Source organism: Sceloporus occidentalis, unplaced genomic scaffold, assembly GCF_023333645.1.
Source record: "Sceloporus occidentalis isolate IW3139 unplaced genomic scaffold, rSceOcc1.0.p SCAF_296, whole genome shotgun sequence".
Lineage (NCBI taxonomy): Eukaryota > Metazoa > Chordata > Lepidosauria > Squamata > Phrynosomatidae > Sceloporus > Sceloporus occidentalis.
In genome coordinates this window covers 656,767-675,179 of record NW_028317276.1, presented here as the reverse complement: position 1 = coordinate 675,179, position 18,413 = coordinate 656,767, and the positions used below count along the sequence as shown (strand labels likewise).

The following is an 18,413-nucleotide window of genomic DNA, read 5'->3' as shown; positions in this document are numbered from 1 at the left end:
GATCCCCCAAACGTCAGGGTCGAGAAGCAGGGAGTTGCTGGAATGGTCACAAGTTCGGAGGTAGAAGGTCTGCCAATGAAAATCTCTACCATGGCGTGGTCCGACCATGAGATCATGAATCGTAGATCCAAGAAGCGAGGGAAGGAGGCATTGATTAAGGAAGAAATAGTCCAGCCTGCAGTACATTGTGTGGGGGTGTGAGAAAAAGTAATAGTCCCGATCTGTTGGGTGGAGGAGCCTCCAGGCGTCAAATAATCCCAGAGACTTGACAAAGTTCTGCAAGGGCTTAAAGAGGGAGCCCGGGCAAGTCCATGCCGTCGAGAGAGTCCTATCCATGTAGGGATCCAGAAATAAATAAATAAATAAATAAATAAAGGGGGAGGCAGAAAGCAACGAGAGGGGAAGAAGAAAGAGTGGAAAGCAGAGAAAGAAAAGAGTGATAACAGCAATGGGAAAGACCACCAGGGAGAAAACAATACAACTCAGAGAGAATAGACTCAACACAAATGTGTCTATTTTGAGGTAAACAACGGTAAACCTGGATGAGGAGGTGAGAGAGAGACACTCCCCCGGCAACAAACAATAAGAACCTTGTACATCTATGATAGGCATAACCAAAATAACAAATCCGATCAGGGCAACAGAAGATACCGTCCCAAGGAAGGGACTGCAGCTATAACACGCACACAACATTCCCAAACAATCTGTGGAACCCCATGGGGAGAGGGTGTCTTATGGCAGAGATATGGCGTGTGTTTATGGGGAGGAAGAAAAAACTAATTTTAATACATGGAAAGTGTACTTGGATGCGCTCTGGAACCGTGTTCCACCCCTGCAAGAGAGATGCCCAGGAAGGGATGTAATCTCGCAAGGAGAGGCAGGACAGAATGTGTATGCAACTGTGCGAGTAGAAGTACAGTATGTAGACAGCGGTGTCAATAGATGCTGAGGCCCGCAAGGCAGTGCTAGGACCGCAGCCACTGCAGACGGAGAGAGAACAATGTTAGATGCGTAGAGTATTTGGAGAAAGGAAAAAACAATTAAATAAAAAAATATATATATATATAAATTGTAAAGCGTACGCAGGTGTGCTCCGGGGCTGCGCTGCCCACCTTCAGACACACGCCCGGAGAAGGAGGTTATCTCTCAATGAGGAGCAGGACACAGTATGCATGAAGTAATAATACAGCGTGTAGTGTGTAGATAGTGGTGTCGGTCCCTTGATGCAGAGCCAGGACCTCAGCCGCCACTATGGGAAGGGAGAGAGCAAGATTTAACGCACGATGGTGGGGAGAGGTGTAATTGCTTGCCAAGGCACAGTCAAAGTAACGCATCATCATAACATCCAGAGCAGTACTGGTACAAGGGTATACAGCAAAAACACACCGGAGCACACTATAAATGTCAGGCATGCGTCGAAAGGCAAAACCACGGCCCCCTCACATGGCGGAGGCAGCGGAGAAGACAGGCACATTGCGACGACGGCGGGAAATAAAAATAAATAACAAAAAAAAATTGAAACAAAAAAAAGGAGAAGGCTCCCAGCGTGAACACACAAGTTCTACGAGAGTCCCCCTAAAGCAATAACCGTCAGTAACAATAAAGAAGGCACAAAATAAAACATGAAAACACAGTGTAAACACTTAGCTGTCCTCCACAGTGAGAGCAAGGACAGCCCCGAACAAGGGCCAAGAGACCCCCCAGGGTGCGCGTTCAAGCAGCGGTATGGGCCAGCGGGGCCTAAGCCATTTCCCAGGGCGCCTCGGGACTGTCCGCCGGGCAGGGTGACGACTGGCGTGGCTCCAGAGCCCATGGGGCACGTCCGTCCGATCAAGGCGATGGAGCCGTCTCGAGGAGAGGTCGGTCCGGGTCAGCAGGTGGCGGGAGTCCCAGGAACGGCCCAGCATCAGCAAGCTCCCGCAGTTGCAGAAGCAGTCCGCCCTTCTGTACAAGGAGCTTGAAGGAGAAGCCCCATCTGTACGGAACCCGGCGCTCCCGCAGGAAATCTGTGAGCGGTTTCAGGGCCCTGCGTTTTCGAAGGGTGGAAGGGGCAATATCCGCATACCACACCGGGGTAATGCCGTCAAGCTCCGGGGAAACATTCCGTGTTGCGCGGAGGACAGCCTCCTTCGTTGTAAAATAATGGCATTTGAGGACAATGTCCCTGGGAGGCTCGCCATTTCCCGGCTTGGGGCACAGGGCCCTGTGGATCCGCTCTAGGCGCAATCAATTCTCCACTTTTAACACCCTTCTCAGGCCCACAGCACCTCCCTTGCCCTGCAACCTCTCTGGCCAAGAGCTTGCCAACTACTTAAAAAACTAAATTGACATCACCGGGGATAACATCCTCCCCCATAGTGTCAATCATATAGTACCTCAACCTCACTCCTCACCTCGATCCATCCTCATCTGCTTCAGCCCAGTTACACCATTCAAAGTTTCCAAGGTCCTGTTGTGCTCCCACCTCACCACCTGTCCCCTCGACCCTGCACCTTCACATCTCCTACCACCCCTCCCTAGTGTCCTTACCCCAACCCTAACCCACATCTTTAATCTCTTCCAAACCGCTGGAACAAATTAACCTACAATCAACTAAAAAACTTTCTCTTGTCAAACTCTCTGCTACACCCCCAACAATCGGGTTTCCGTCCACAGCATTTAACAGAGACTGCAAAACAAAAGGCAAATTCTCACTGCTTGTTCTCTCGGACCTCTCGGCAGCCTTCGACACGGTCAACCACCCCCTTCTCCTACACGCTCATGGCATTCGTGACATGGCTCTTTCATAGCTGAAATACTACATTTTTAACCGTACTTTTACTGTCTCATTTACTGGAACTTGCTCTTCTCCCCTACCGCTATCTACTGGTGTTCCTCAAGGCTCAGTTCTTTGGCGTCTGCTATTCTCCATCTACACGTCTTCCCTCGGAAAACCTATTTCTTCCTTCGGTTTCCAGTACCGCCTATATGCAGATGACGCCCTACTCGACAGGAATTGCATCATAGATGGCATCCCGTTACCTAAAGCTCAACGTCTCTAAGACCAAACTCATGGTAATCTCACCATCTGCTCTGTCCACTTTTCCTGACATCTCTATCACTGTTGACAACTCCACTACCCAACCAACAAACCAGGTTCGCTGTCTTAGTGTCACCCTCGACTCCTCTCTCCTTCATCCCTCACATCCAGTCCCTCACCAAATGCTGCTGCCTCCACCTAAAAAACAACTCCAAAATCCAACCTTTCCTCACGCAAGACACCACCAAGTTACTCATCCACTCCCTTGTGATATCCCACCTGGATTATTGCAACTCCCTATTAACCAGTCTCCTCCTCTACCGCCTTTCACCGCTTCTATCCATCCTCAACTCTGCAGCTAGGTTAATTCTTCTCTCCCGCTGCTCCACTATGCCAATCGCTACACTGGCTCCTCAACTCTGCACCACCTTACATCTCTATCCTCCTATCCAAATACACGCCTACCCACCCTGTTCACTCCTCTCACAACCTGCAGCTATCTTCTACTGTTGTTACCTCTTCCCACTCTCATATTCATGATTTCACCCTCCCCACTCACATCCTGTGGAATTCCCTTCCCCGTTCCGTCCGACTTTCTGCCTTGTACGCAACTTTCAAAACCGCTCTGAAAACCCACTTGTTCAGTGAAGTGTATAACGTTCCTTTACAGTCCACCCAACCATCATTCTAATCAAACCAACTAAACAAAAAGCTTCAACACATCATCGCAACCCAATCAACTCATCCCCATCCAAGCCGTCCTCTCCTATTGTCTCGCTCCCCTCAATCGCCGACTAGATTGTAAGCTCCCGGGAGCAGGGCCCTCTTCTCTTTTGCACCAGTTTGTTATTGTATGTGTTTATAAATTGTTCTAATGAAAGTAACAGGGCTGCAGTCAGCGCTTTATAAAATAAATAAATAAATATAATGTACTTTGGACGCTCACCCCAGACACACACACACACACACACTCCTGGAACCCCAAAGACAGAGGAGGAAAAACATTCAGGAAAAAACAAAACTAACACAAAGAATGTTGGGTTGAAGCACATTTGATGCATCTGCAGGCCTCACTCCTGCCACAGCAAATAAGTGTCTTTTTTAATCATGTGATGACTAAAAATGAGTTCTTTTTTCCGGGATGGGAGGCAGATTACCTTAAAGTAACAGTATAAGCCAGAAATGGGACATCATCTTTTGAGCATTTTTCACAACCTATATCATGAAAACTGAGGCATTACAGCTAAAATCAAACACACAACTTATGCCGTATACCCCGCTGATATGCCATAGCGCTCCCTCACAGATTTGCAGACTCATTCACAGACACCATACATTTATAAACACAGATTCCCCTTAGATTGCCCCCCCTTTCTTTACCTCTAACTGCAACTTTACCTTATTAAATTAAATTAACCCCCAGTCCTCAGCATTATATTAACCCCTAACCGCCCCTCAACACTAAATACCCCGCATTAAACTTAAAGACCCCCACCAACCCTAACAGCCCCTAAATGAACCCAAACTGGCCCTGATATTAACCCTAACCCTAACCTGATATTAACCATTAACCATATAAGCCCCTCAATTAACACCCACCTGCCCTAACTTTAAGCAGCCCAAATAATAATCTGATACTCGGTTAGATGAGTTCTTGAGCAATGTGGATGCTACCAAAAATGGGCGGGGCCAAGAGAAATAAGGGGAGGGACCAACAGTCAAAGTGACTGCACACTTGATTTGATGCATCTGCAGGCCTCACACCTGCCACAGCAAATAAGTGTCTTTTTTAATCATGTGATGACTAAAAATTAGTTCTTTTTTCCGGGATGGGAGGCAGATTACCTTAAAGTAACAGTATAAGCCAGAAATGGGACATCATCTTTTGAACATTTTTCACAACCTATATCATGAAAACTGAGGCATTACAGCTAAAATCAAACACACAACTTATGCCGTATACCCCGCTGATATGCCATAGCGCGCCCTCACAGATTTGCAGACTCATTCACAGACACCATACATTTATAAACACAGATTCCCCTTAGATTGTCCCCCCCCCTTTCTTTACCTCTAACTGCAACTTTACCTTATTAAATTAAATTAACCCTCAGTCCTCAGCATTATATTAACCCCTAACCGCCCCTCAACACTAAATACCCCCCATTAAACTTAAAGACCCCCACCAACCCTAACAGCCCCTAAATGAACCCAAACTGGCCCTGATATTAACCCTAACCTGATATTAACCATTAACCATATAAGCCCCTCAATTGACACCCACCTGCCCTAACTTTAAGCAGCCCAAATAATAATCTGATACTCGGTTAGATGAGTTCCTGAGCAATGTGGATGCTACCAAAAATGGGCGGGGTCAGGATAAATAAGGGGAGGGACCAACAGTCAAAGTGACTGCACACAGTGACAGTAAGTAGTAACCGCTGTGAGTCACACTGAAACAGATTATGAAATGAGAGGTCTATTTCAAAGCATTTGCTCGGGGGGGACGACCCTCATTTTAAATCGATAAACATCAATTCAACTTATGGATAATGAAATTTGTTGGCAACAATCTTCATTATCTATTATCTTTTTTTTTAAAATCTTGTTTATTGACATCTGAGATCCAAAACAAAGCATGTCGTTCAAAGTATGAAGTTGTGCAAGATACAACGTAAAACATGGATACAACGTCAGATCAGGACGGAGCTGACAAATGTACAGTTCAATCAGAGTAGCCGGGCACAAACGGGAAGTATAAGTCGCAGCAGGCATGACATCAGAGGAGTGACGTAAATCACAGATGTGTTTTTCGTGTTTTTGTACACAAACATAAAAATCAAAACAAATGAAATACAAACCGGTAGCAGTGTGAATTGCTAAGAGAGAAGAGGAAAGGAAAAGAGAAAAGAAAAGGGACGAAGAAGAAAGAGAGAGAAAGAAGGAGGGAAGAAGGGAGGGTCGAGCTGATCCCCATGGACGTCCTGAGTGGTGCTAAAGGTGTAATAGAGGCGTCACTTGGTCTTTGTCGGCAAATGCAGAAAGCCATGGGTCCCAAATTGCCTCAAACTTGTGCATGGTATCGTGAAGTTTCGCTGTTATTTTTTCAAGGGTGATTAGGTGCCATATATTGGATTCGATTTCCCCCGATGTAGGAGGGCGTCCCTTCCATCTGCGCACCCCGGCTTGTTTGACAGCCGCACAGATTCTATGTATGAGTCTGTGGTTATGTGTAGAAAGGTCTGGCATGTCCACATCCATCACTAGCAACGCTACTTCAGGAGATTCCGGTATGTGTGTGTGTAAAGCCTAGGACAGTTGCTGAAAACAATGTTGCCAGAGCGGCGCTACAAATTTGCATGTCCACCACGCATGGAGATAAGAGCCCATCTCTCCACAACCTCGAAAACACTGGTGATCGCACCCGGGACCCATGTGAGAGAGCCTCGCAGGCGAGAGGTACCAATGGGCTACCACTTTGTAGAGACGTTCCTTGGCCGTTGTATTGATGGTAATTGTATGCATGGACTCTGCAGCGCTATCCCAATCTTCGTCAGGGAACTCCTTGTGGAGATCTCGGTGCCAACTCTGCCTGTATGTAGGGGGAGAGCCAAACTTGATTGCTAAAAAGTGGTTATAATGGGAGGAGATGGAGTGGTGTAGACGTTTGTGGAATAAAAATCTCTGTTCAAACAGGGGTATGGTATGGTACCTTGCCTCGGTGTATCAACTGGCCTGCTCTAGCTAGTCCCGACTCTATCCACCAGGTGAATTTTGCAGGTTCAAGGCCCTCTGGGAAAGCTGAGTTATGTATTATGGGGGTCAAGGAGGACGACCGCTCTGTGAGGCGTAATTTGTGTTTGAATGTTGTCCATATGCAGTAGGATGTCTTCATGGTCGTGAGGGTGTCCGAGTTCAGGAAGTCTGAGTTGTCAGTCCAGAGAATCAATTGTAGCTGATGGTGCAAAATGAAACCGCGTTCAATATCGGCCTACAGTAGCACGCCGTCCGGAAAGGACCAAGCTTCCAGCTATGAAACCCTCGCTGCCAGATAGTAGAGGTAGAGATTCGGGACAGCCAGGGCCCCCTTGCACTCGGGCATGTACAATGTTCTCCTCTGGATCCTCGCTCTTTTAGAGTTCCAGACAAAGGTGAATAATTGTGATTGGAAAGAATCAATGTCCGATTTCTTAATTGGTACAGGAAAAGCACGAAACAGGTATAGTAGCCTAGACAAGGTGTTCATTTTTATGACGTATATCCGACCCAAGCAGGAGATGGGATATTGGGACCATTGCACAAGGTCTTTACGGAGTGTAGACAGGAGAGGAAGATAATTGGAGTGATAAAGAGTAGAAGGATCGTTCGAGATATTGATGCCTAAATACCTGAGATGGGACTTTCTCCATACAAACTTGAATGTGGCTCCAATCCTCTGAACTAAGTCCTCGACCAAATTAACATTCAGCGCTTCACATTTTGCATCGTTGATTTTATAGCCGGAAAGCTGAGAGAATTCACAGAGCTGGGTATAAAGGTTAGGAAGAGATATCAAAGGTTTCGTCAGGGTGAGGAGGATGTTGTCCGCAAACAGACTTCACTTATATTGTCCGCCATGAGCTAGTATTCCGGTGAGATCAGGGTTGTGTCTGATGCCGACAGCCAGTGGTTCCAAGCAGATGGCGAACAGTAAGGGCGAGAGTGGACAACCCTGGCGGGTGCCATTACAGATTGCAAAGGGCAAAGACTCATGACCCGTTAAAGCCGCAGAAGCTTGCGGATTGCCATAAAGAGCCCGGACCCCTCTCAGAAATCGACCGCCAAATCCAAATTTGGCTAAAACTTCCCACATGTACCTCCAATCAATGCGGTCAAACGCCTTTTCAAGGGCTAATAACATGGCAGGTTGACCAGCCATGTTAATCAAATTGATCATGCGTCTGATGTTATCGGGGGCTTCTCTCTGAGGAATGAATCCAACTTGATCAGGATGCACGATAGTCGAAATAACAGCACTGAGGCGTGTGGCCAGAAGCTTAGCATATAATTTCATGTGAGCGTTGATGAGGTAGATTGGCCTGTAGCTGCTACAATTGGAAGGATCCATCCCGCCTTTATGAATGACTATGATCTTGGCAGCCAGCAGTTCAGGTGCAAGTGATCCTCCATCCATTAGTGTACTGAAGAGCGGCAGTAGTCGCGGGATTAAGACCCCTTGGAATTTTTTGTAATACGTGCCAGGCAGACCATCCGGACCTGGAGCTTTGGATGCTTCAAGTGAAGATAAGGCAGCTTTAAGGTCGTCTTCCGTAAGGGGCGAGCTCAATGAGGCTACGTGTGTTGCGGTCAGGCGTGGGAGTGAGAGCGAGTCTAGGAATCGTAAGATGTGTCCAGAGCCTGAGTGATTTCTAGGAGCCTTGTGCCGTCATAAAGAGATTTATAATAGGATGCGAATTGTTCCGCTATATCTGCCGGGTTCACCCAGGTCGTGTGAGTTGCGTCTATTATCTTGGCTATGTTTTGCGCTTTTCTTTGTGCTCTCAAACGTCTCGCCAACATCGTATCTGGTTTGTTTGCTTTTGCAAAGAATTTCTGTTTCGTAAGATTCAATGAGTGCAAGACCTCTTTACTGAGCAGTAAATTCAATTCACCTCTGGTTCTTATAATAGACGGAAGCGTCGAGGCATCCAGCGTTCGCTTGTGTTGTGCTTCCAAGTCGGTAAGTGTAGTTGCGAGTGTGTTGATTGCAGCTTGATGGAGGCGTTTACGTCTGGCAGCAATTCTAAGGAAGGAACCGCGGATATAGGCTTTATGAGCCAACCACACCATCTAAGAACTCACATCAGGGGTTTCATTCGTAGAAAAGTATTCCTCGAGGTCTCTGTTAACTTCAGCGAGAATAGCCGGATCTGTCAATAAAAATTCGTCCAGCCTCCAGTGTCTTGCGGTAGTGTCCCGGGTAGATGTAGTGATGGAGCACTCTACTGCGCCATGGTCCGACCACGATATAGGATGGATAGGCGCCGACAGGGCAGAGGTTATCATATGTTGACTCAAAAAGATATAGTCTATACGAGAATAAGATCGGTGAGGATGGGAGTAGAAAGAGTAATCCAAGTCTCTGGGATATCACAATCTCCAAGCATCAGTCAGAGCTATCGTCTTCGCAAAGTCCCGGAGTTGTTTCGTATTCTGCGGAGTATGTATTAATGGAGTGCCCCCTTTCCTGTCTAGATACAGATCCCAGAGCGTGTTAAAATCACCTCCTGCTATGATCTGATGATTGCGATAAGGTAAGAGTAGGTCAGTGAGAAGGGAGTAAAATAATGCAATGTGAGTGGAGGGCACGTATACATTCAGAAGCACTATCGGAGTATTGCGCAGAGTCCCAGTCAGGAGTAGGTATCTGCCCCATTTATTGGATTTAGAGGTGTGAAGCTGAAATCCCAGGGAGGACCGCAGGAAGATACTGACCCCATTTTTCTTTTGTCTCGGGTGGGCAGCGTGGAAGTGTACATTATAAGTGCGATGCCGGTAGCTAGGCATATTAGTTTTCCGTAAATGTGTCTATTGCAACATGATCACGTCACAATGATGTTTTTGGTAGTAGTGCATGGCCATTCTTCGTTTTTGAGGCGTGTTAAGACCTCTAACATTGTGTGATATTATTTTAAGATCTCCAGCCATGGGATCCGTTGGAGAGTGAAGCGGTGTAATGTGGTGGAAAGTGAATTCGATGAGTGGGAAGTAAAAGTACCGAGACATCAGGACCCCCATTCAGAGACGGAAAAGAAGAAAGAGAAGATGAGAAGAAAGGACAGAAGGAAGGAATAAGACAAGTAGATAGAACAAAGAACCAAAGACAAAAAATAAACAATCTCAAACTCCACAAGTGAGCTAGGCTACTGTGCTGACACTGTGGAGGCCCCAACTCGACAGGAGGTCGAAAGGCCTGGTGGACAGGCAGTAGATAGACCATAATGGTCATGAGAAAAGGGGATGTAGCATTACCAAACGGCCTCCGCAGCCCCAGCGAAATGTAAAGTTAAACTACCCATATAAGGAGCAGATAAGCGGTATCGGAGCAGTGGTAATACACAGGGAATCCGACTGTAGGCACCTTAGAAATACTTTTTAGAGACGAAAATTGAAAACACGACCATTTATGCGGCACGGCAGGTAAGCCGCAACAGAAAATTACAACAGAGAAAATAAATCAAACAAAAACAAGGACTTAGCTGATCCAGACGCAAAAGTCACAACGGGCAACCGGGATGTTCGAATCAGGAGAAGGCTCCAAAAAGGGTCGGATGCAGCGAATAGAGATGACACATAGTCCCGGAGAAGGGGCCACATCTCCAGATGACCGGAGCCGGTAGCCGTGAAAAACGCAGCAGTCCATATGATGCTTCGCAAAGAACAAGTGTAGCTCATCGATCGATGACAGATGAAGTGACTAAGGCATGTACCGGCGAGAGCCGCTCAGAACAGGATCGGTGGTTGAATGTAGGTGTGATGGGTCCAAATGTCGTGTCTCCATATCGCAGAGTGGTGTCCTCTATCGACAATCGTCTGGGATTTCGGTCCAGTCTCCCACGGGGTGCGGGCCGGGCTCTTTCCTATTCCTTTTGCAGCTTAGGGATAGCGGAGGAACATCTAGTTCCATCAGCAAATCTTCAGCCTCTTGGAGGGATTTGATAGTGTAGCTCCTATCCCCAGTAGAGGCCTGGAGAGCGCATGGAAATCTCCAGCGGTACCTGATGTTGTGCGCCCTGAGGTGGTCTGTTAGGGGCTTGAGGGCTTTGCGTCGCTCAAGTGTCCTGGGGGCAAGGTCCGAATAGACCTGTATCTCTATGTTGTCGAGTGAGGGGGTGATCGTCCGGGCCGCCTTCATGATATTTTCTTTGATGGAATAGTCAGTTTGACTATAATGTCTCTCGGCCTCTCATCAGTCTTCGGTCTTGGTTTCAGGGCCCTATGTACTCGATCAATCAGAACGTGGTCCATCGGAGTGTCAGGCAACAGTTGAGGAAGAAGGCTGTGTAACACCTGCGGCATGTAAAGGTAAGTCTCCGGTACTCCTCAAAGGCGAAAGTTTGCCCTCCGTGACCTGTTTTCTAGGTCCTCTTGGGCATCTTGCAAAAATTGAACCTCTTTTTGGAGGGAGACGATTTCCTCAGCCATCTTGCCATGGTCACATTGCATGGAGGCCTGAGTGTGCTCTAACGTGTCAGTGCACGTTCCGATCTCAGCGATATCCCTCTTTAAGTCACGTAGTTCTGAGCGTATATGATCCATCAGATCGTGCTTGTAGGGGCTTCGTGGAGGAGAAAAGGCACTACGCGACCATCTTGGTTCACGTCCAGCCACGCCCCCTTCATTATCTATTATCAATTAAATGTTGCAGCCCTACTCTCCTCCTCCCTCAGACTCTCCCAATGGACTAACTCCTCAAAGCACCGTAGCAGCCATCACATCAATCTAGTGTTCTCTCACCTTTCTTCCACATCTCAGTTCTCCAACAACACTCCCATATGTCTTATCACAGCCTGCTTACATTTCATCTGAACATTATACACACGCAACCCTCCCTACCCAAGGAACCACCACAAACCTACCATAACATCGGCAACCTCAACACACTACAGCCACTCCTCTCAAATATATCCTCCTCCTGTCCCGACACAGCTACAGCTCAGTATAAACATACACTAGCCTCAGCCCTAGATATGGTTCCACCTGTAACTCAATCCTCCACACTGTCCACCTCAGCCACGGCATCCCAAACACACGACTCCTTCAAAGATGTTCACGTACCGCTGAACGCCTGTGGAGGAAGTCTCCTTCACCTGAAAACATCACTACAAATTCATACTCCGTTCCTATACATCGGCACTCTGTCGTCTCTCTAAACAAACATATTCCCTTTCATTAATCACCTCTTACCCAGAACCCTAAACATCTGCTGTTCTTCACATTAAATAACAGCCTTTGCACACCCACAGCACCTCCCTTGCCCTCCAACTTCTCTGCCCAGAAGCTTGCCACCTACTTCAAAAATATAATCGACATCAGGGATAACATCCTCCCCCATAGCGTCAATCATATGGCATCTCAACCTCCCTCCTCACCCGCTTCAGCCCAGTTGAAGGTTTCCAAGGTCCTGTTGTCTTCCCACCTCACCACCTGTCCCCTTGACCCCGCACCTTCACATCTCCAACTACCCCTCTCTAATGTCCTTAACCCAACCCTAACCAACATTTGTAATTTCTCATTGTCCTCTGGTGGGTTCCCAACCACATTCAAACACACCATCATCTCCCCATCGTAAAGAAACCTTCCCTTGATCCCACATCCCCATCAAACCACCGTCCAGTGTCACTTCTCCCTCTAGCTTCCAAACCGCTGGAACAATTCATCTACAATCAACTAACAAACTCTCTACTTGACCCTCTACAATCCGGTTTCCATCCACAGCATTCAACAAAGAAAGACTGCACTGACTAAGATTGCTAATGACCTCCTCACAACTAAAAAAAAAAAAGGCCACTTCTCACTGGTTGTTCTCTTGGACCTCTCAGCAGCCAGTCAACCACCCCCTTCTCCTACACACCCTCCATGCTTCCTTTCTAACAGTACTTATGGTATCTAATTTACTGCAACTTTCTCCTCTTCCGCTATCTACTGGTGTTCCTCAAGGCTCAGTTCTTGGACCTCTGCTATTCTCCATCTACACTTCTTCCCTCGGAAAACCTATTTGTTGCTTTGGTTTCCATTACCACCTCTCTTCTAACTCACCTCACTGACTGTCTATTAGGAATTGCATCATGAAAGGCATCCCGTTACAGCTCTAACACCAAACTCATAGTTATCCCGCCATCTGCTCTGTCCACTTCTCCTGACATCTCTGTTACTATTAACAACTCCACTATCCAACCAACAGACCAGGTTCGCTGCCTCGGTGTCACCCTCGACTCTGCTCTCTCCCTCATCCCTCACATCCAATCCCTCACCAAATCCTCCCGCCTCCACCTGAAAAACATCTCCCAAATTTCAGTGTTTATACAAAGAAGAGTACACAGAGCATACTCTCACAGACAACAGCCTGAAAATACATGATAAGAATAAAGGTTATAATCATCCCAAGAAGAAGGGTAGGCAAGGGGCAACTGCACAAATGTTTCCAACAGTACTACCATGAATTAATTATGCATCATTTTCTGAACATTTTCATGCCCTATATCAGGAGTAGCCAGACACGCTGGGGATATTTGTCATCGAGTAATGTTTTGCGTTCAGAGGCAAGCGCTCCATGAACTCAATGGGGATGTGCCTTTTCTCCGAGGTAGGGTGTAAGTAAGTGTGTCGGCTGCTTTCTTAAAACTCTACAAGTCAGAACAATTACATCTAGCCCACCACTGCTGTCCAACCGGTATCCTGTGCTCTAATGGGAGGGAGAGAAAACAAGGCTGCGGAGAGAATAGAATGATTCCTAGGGGTGTTCCCTGCCACCAGCACAGGGGATAATATACCCAACCAGCAGAACACACGTTCTTAGTTCTACAGCATCCTCACACCGCAGCAAGAGGCACAAGAGAAGCTGCATTTTTAGTTTGAAAAGCACATCCATAAAATATAATTTGGAGCCCCCCTTCACTATTTCCTCCCTGCCACCACCTGCCTTGGCACAGCCCTGACTGCATTAGATGGGCGCACGAGACCTCTGTCTCACTCCTCCGCATCAGTGCCAGAATATGACATCATATCCCAGCACTCGGCGCTGAAACGGCGCACCACAGTGGAACAGTGAGACAGGGGGCCACGCATTCCCACAACAGGACCTCGGCATAGTAACTAATTGAGAAAGGAGAGATAATAAGGCGCAGAAAGAAATGGGAGAGAAAGGTTGGCAAGTCCTGGGGATGCAAATTGCGTCCAAAGCATCCTGTGGATACAACCAGGGCAAGTCCTATGAGCGCAAGCGGGGTACTGGACAAAGCTCTATGTGTGTGAGGGAAACAGGGTGCTGGGAAATGCCTATGACTGGAAGCAGGATGCTGCGACAATAGCTGTATATGCAAGCGGGGTGCTGGGGCAAAGCCTAAGAATGGAAGAGAGGTGCTGGGGCAAGACCTTTGAGTGCAAGCGGAGTGACGGGGCAAATCTGATGGATACAAGCAGGGTGCTGAGGCAAGGCCAATGAATGCAAGCCGGGTACTCCACCAAGACCTATGTGTGTGCTAACTGGGTGCTGAGGAAGGCCTATAAGTAGAAGCGGGGTACTGAGCCAAGGCCTATAAGTGGAAGCAGGGTGCTAGGGCAAGACCTACGAGTGCAATCTAGGTATCTCTGCAAGTTGTATGGGTAAATCTGAGTCAAGGGGCGAGGCCTATGAGTGCAAGCAGAGTGCTGAGGCAAGACCAATAAATGCAAGCGGGGTACTGCACCAAGATCTATGTGCGTGCAAACTGGGTGCTGGGAAAGGCTTATGAGTGAAATCGGGGTGAAGGGGCAGTTGTATCGATGCTGAGGCAAATACATTACATTCTATTTATTTATAAAGCGCCAGCCGATTCCACAGCGCTGTTACATTCATAGAACAATTTATAAACACATACTGGGTGCTGGGAAAGGCCTATGAGTTGAAGCAGGGTGCTGGGACAAGGACTATGAATGCAAGTGGGGTGCTGGGGCAAGGCCTAAAAGTGCAAGCAGGCCCGTGTTCTGCAAGTGCCACCCGGGTGCGTGCTACCCAGGTGCTGGGGCGCGAGTTCTGCGAGTGCTACCCGGGTGCTGGGGCGCAAGTTCTGCGAGTGCTACCCCGGTCGGTGCTGGGGCGCACCAGCATGCAGGGAGCACTCACAGAACTCGCGCCCCAGCACCCGGGTAGCACGCACCCGGGTGGCACTTGCAGAACACGGGCCTGCTTGCACTTTTAGGCCTTGCCCCAGCACCCCACTTAGTGCTTTGCGGGTTACGATACAATAAATATGTGGTTCTGGAGGATATATATTACAACAATACTCTGAAATATTATACATAGCCTGAATGTTAGTTTCTGTATCCATGTAAAGATATCATGGGCCGCAAAGTAAATGAAATGGTGACAGTATTGTGTCAAAAACTATGACGGTAGTATATCAGTAAATATCAAGTTGCCATTAATTACAGCAAACTGCCGGATAATTTCAGATTTTATTTTTTATTTAGTATCATTTATTCTTCCTCCACGGGAAGTTCCTGATGACGTCATGTCATGCAGTCCTATGTACACCACCTGTGTAAAAGCAGCGGCGGTGTAATAGACAGTATTGACTCCGCCTACTACAATCTAATTTTGTCCCCTCCTGCCCCTCACCTTTATCACACTGATCTGTCACCGTCCCCTTCCTGTTTGCACGATATCTCTGTTGTATCACGTGCCTGACCCCGGCTTCCGAAACCGGCCCGCCGGGATCACTGGGAGATGTAGTTTCCTTCACACTCTCCACTGACATCGCTAGCCGCAGAGGCGTATGTCGGGAAGTGTAGTTTTCCAGGCTAGTTCGGCGCAGCAGAATCCCAGCAGTAGAACTACAAGTCCCGGGATACCACGCCGCTGCTGCTGTCCCTGGCCTGCAGCTGTTGACACAGACTTGGCACAGATCAGAGCTGAGTAACTGGCTCAGAGTCGGGGCTAATGTCAGCTTGATGACAAGTGACAACATGGTACTACCCCGAGCCCCACTCCCCCCCTGCACGCACCCACCCACCCTGACCCGCATCATGTGATCAGAGCAACTTCGTTTCTCTGGTTTTCAGCTTTAATTCAATTTGTAAGCAGCAGGATGAACACAGCATGTGACAGGGTCTAAATAGGGCATTGTGCACAGTGTACAGAACCCACCCCACTGGCCATTTGATCTAGGAAGCACGGATCAGGAGCCATGGCATCCCACCATGAGCAAGGGGATTCTGGGCTTCTCTGTGGCTCTCGGACACGGTCTTACGGTAGTCTGTCCCAATCCTCGTACTCACCGGCCAGGATCAGAAAGATAGAGCATCAAGTTCAGCCCGGGGATACCCTGCAAGGCTTGGCGCTGAAATATGGTGTCACCGTGAGTATAACTGATTACATCATAAGCCCAATAACCGTCTGGTTCAAAGAGCTTCCATTTTAATTCTCATAAATAACCCTGCTTTATTTTGGCTGTGCCGGTGGACGGCTGAATGAAATTCTTTGCCAGCCCAAGTACTGGCTTTGGAGCTAATGCAGAAACTTGGGCTAAAAGTAGATCATGAGCAGTAAGTACAATGAATGAAGGTGGGTGCTAACGCGGAACACAAGCGCCTACTCTCTATTGATGCGTTTTAGTCTCAGCACAGCTGTCTAGCACCGGAAGGTTTCTCAGCCTTATGTATATAATGTGTGTATATATATATATATATAAACCTATGTACGCCACACGCCGTCTGTGTTTGGAAATTACTGTATAATACAAAACTATTTCATGTTTGTCTACAGATGGAGCAAATCAAGAGAGCCAACAGGTTATACACCAATGACTCCATATTCCTGAAGAAATATCTGAGCATCCCAGTGCTGGCCGAACAGCCTGATCTGTCCAACGGCCTGGAGTCTCGCAAAGAATCTGGAGAAGAATGGATACAGGTCAAGAACCCCTCTGCAAGGAAAGATGGAAAAGACAAGAACAAACCCCACAGGACTGGGGCCAAGAGTGGCAACAAGGAGGAGCTGTCGGCTAGTGACTTCATGAGCAGGCTAGACACCAGTATCCGCGTGTCCAAGAGGGCAGCGGCAAAGAAGCTTAGGGAGGCAGAAACTCTGTGAGTATCAGATGATCCAGAATGTTTTTGAGAAGGTCTTTACGTCGCTTCTTTAGTGGACTAACGACTAATAGATGCTGTATCGGCCAGTGCGGCACCGAATGTCCCGCGCAGCCGATCCGCTGCGTACAGCAGCCAACCACAGTCCAAAGCCAGAGATTGGCCATTGATGGAGCTCTAACTCTATATAAAGCCCTATATTAATATTTTCATTTCAAGCTGTGCTTCCTGTGTTGCTGAAATTGAAACTGCCCCGTGTATACATTAAATTGTAGGGGGAACTTCATCTTGAAAATATCACATCCGGCTAACATGCTGAATAGCTTGGTTCACAGCTGGCCTCGCTCTGTGTGCGTTTGCGGGTTCTTAAGTCTGGGTTTATGCCTAACTCACCACATCCTACATCACCACAAACACAGGCCCCTTTTATGTAACATCCTCATGGGGTAATACAGAGAGAGACTTGCTTACCCCAGGAGACTGCAGAAGAGAACTTGGAGGAAGTTAGTCATCTCTCCAAAAGGTTCCAGGTTACGTTATTTGAATGGCATCAGGGTAATTGTGTAGAACTGTCATTTGAAAGTCTTTTGCGTTTGAAATTGAGAGCTGTCCAGTTCTAGCAAAATATAGGATAAGCGGACTTCACTAGAGCCCTAAGCTTAGCTCCCTAAAGTGAAACTTGGCGTAAAAATATGGAACTTGGACATATTGCCTTTCTATCTAATAAATACGGTGCTTTTGTTCACCATACTTCTCTAACGGTTTATATCGATCTGTTTGGTTCTAGTGTCCCAAAAGAAGACAGCGTGACTGCTGGAGCCACTGTCAATCAGAGACCACCCACTGGCTCTAGAGAAGCATCGCCGCAAACTCAGCAGCGTTCCTTACTAGGACCTGTTCCGTTGACCGTAACCACGCGAGCCTCTACTATCAAGGACCACGAGGATGAGATCTTTAAACTCTGATCTTTCATTTCCATATTGACTTGTTTTGGACCTGTCTTATTTTTTTCAACCATCTCAAAATGTGTGCAGAATAGTTTGAACGTGGAAATACCATGGAAGACCACACGGCGTGTTCCCCCTTCATAGGCACCCTATTGGAATTAAGCACTGTAAATCCTCATGAAACCATTGAGGACCTTCAAACATCAGTAAGGCTTTTCACCTTCAACAAAAATGTTACTGTGTATCAAATGATTTTTATCTCTTTGGTCTGAATGGTGACATTTTATTTTCATTGTTCTTGGAAATATGTTTTATTGGAAAACTAGACTTTTTTTGTTTTGAAGGAACATACTGCAGGAAGCCACAAGGTGGAGCTGACAGATTTTTATGATAACTATTAAATAATGAAGTGCCATCACTGCAGATAGATTTGGATACAGTAAATGGTTGATCAGTCGTCCCCAGCATGTCCAGTTTCTACCAAAAGTTGCAAACCTAACTTTCCGAGTTACCGTTTGCTAATTATGTCTTAAAAACATAAGCCTCGTGTGGTTCCGTTGAATCCGTATCCGGTTTCCCATTGCAGGCATTGATTTTTGATCTAGCCAATGTCCTGAAAG

At 47.2% G+C, this 18,413-nt stretch overlaps 1 protein-coding gene across 1 annotated transcript; it reads left to right on the top strand.

Moving 5' to 3' along the window:
* The first annotated feature begins 15,945 nt into the window (after window positions 1-15,945).
* On the top strand, window positions 15,946-17,811 carry LOC149275193 (lysM and putative peptidoglycan-binding domain-containing protein 1-like). Its single transcript, XM_089504930.1, is given in 3 exon segments — window positions 15,946-16,116; window positions 16,524-16,889; window positions 17,680-17,811. Coding segments are annotated over 3 exon segments (669 nt in total).
* The last annotated feature ends 602 nt before the right edge of the window (window positions 17,812-18,413 follow it).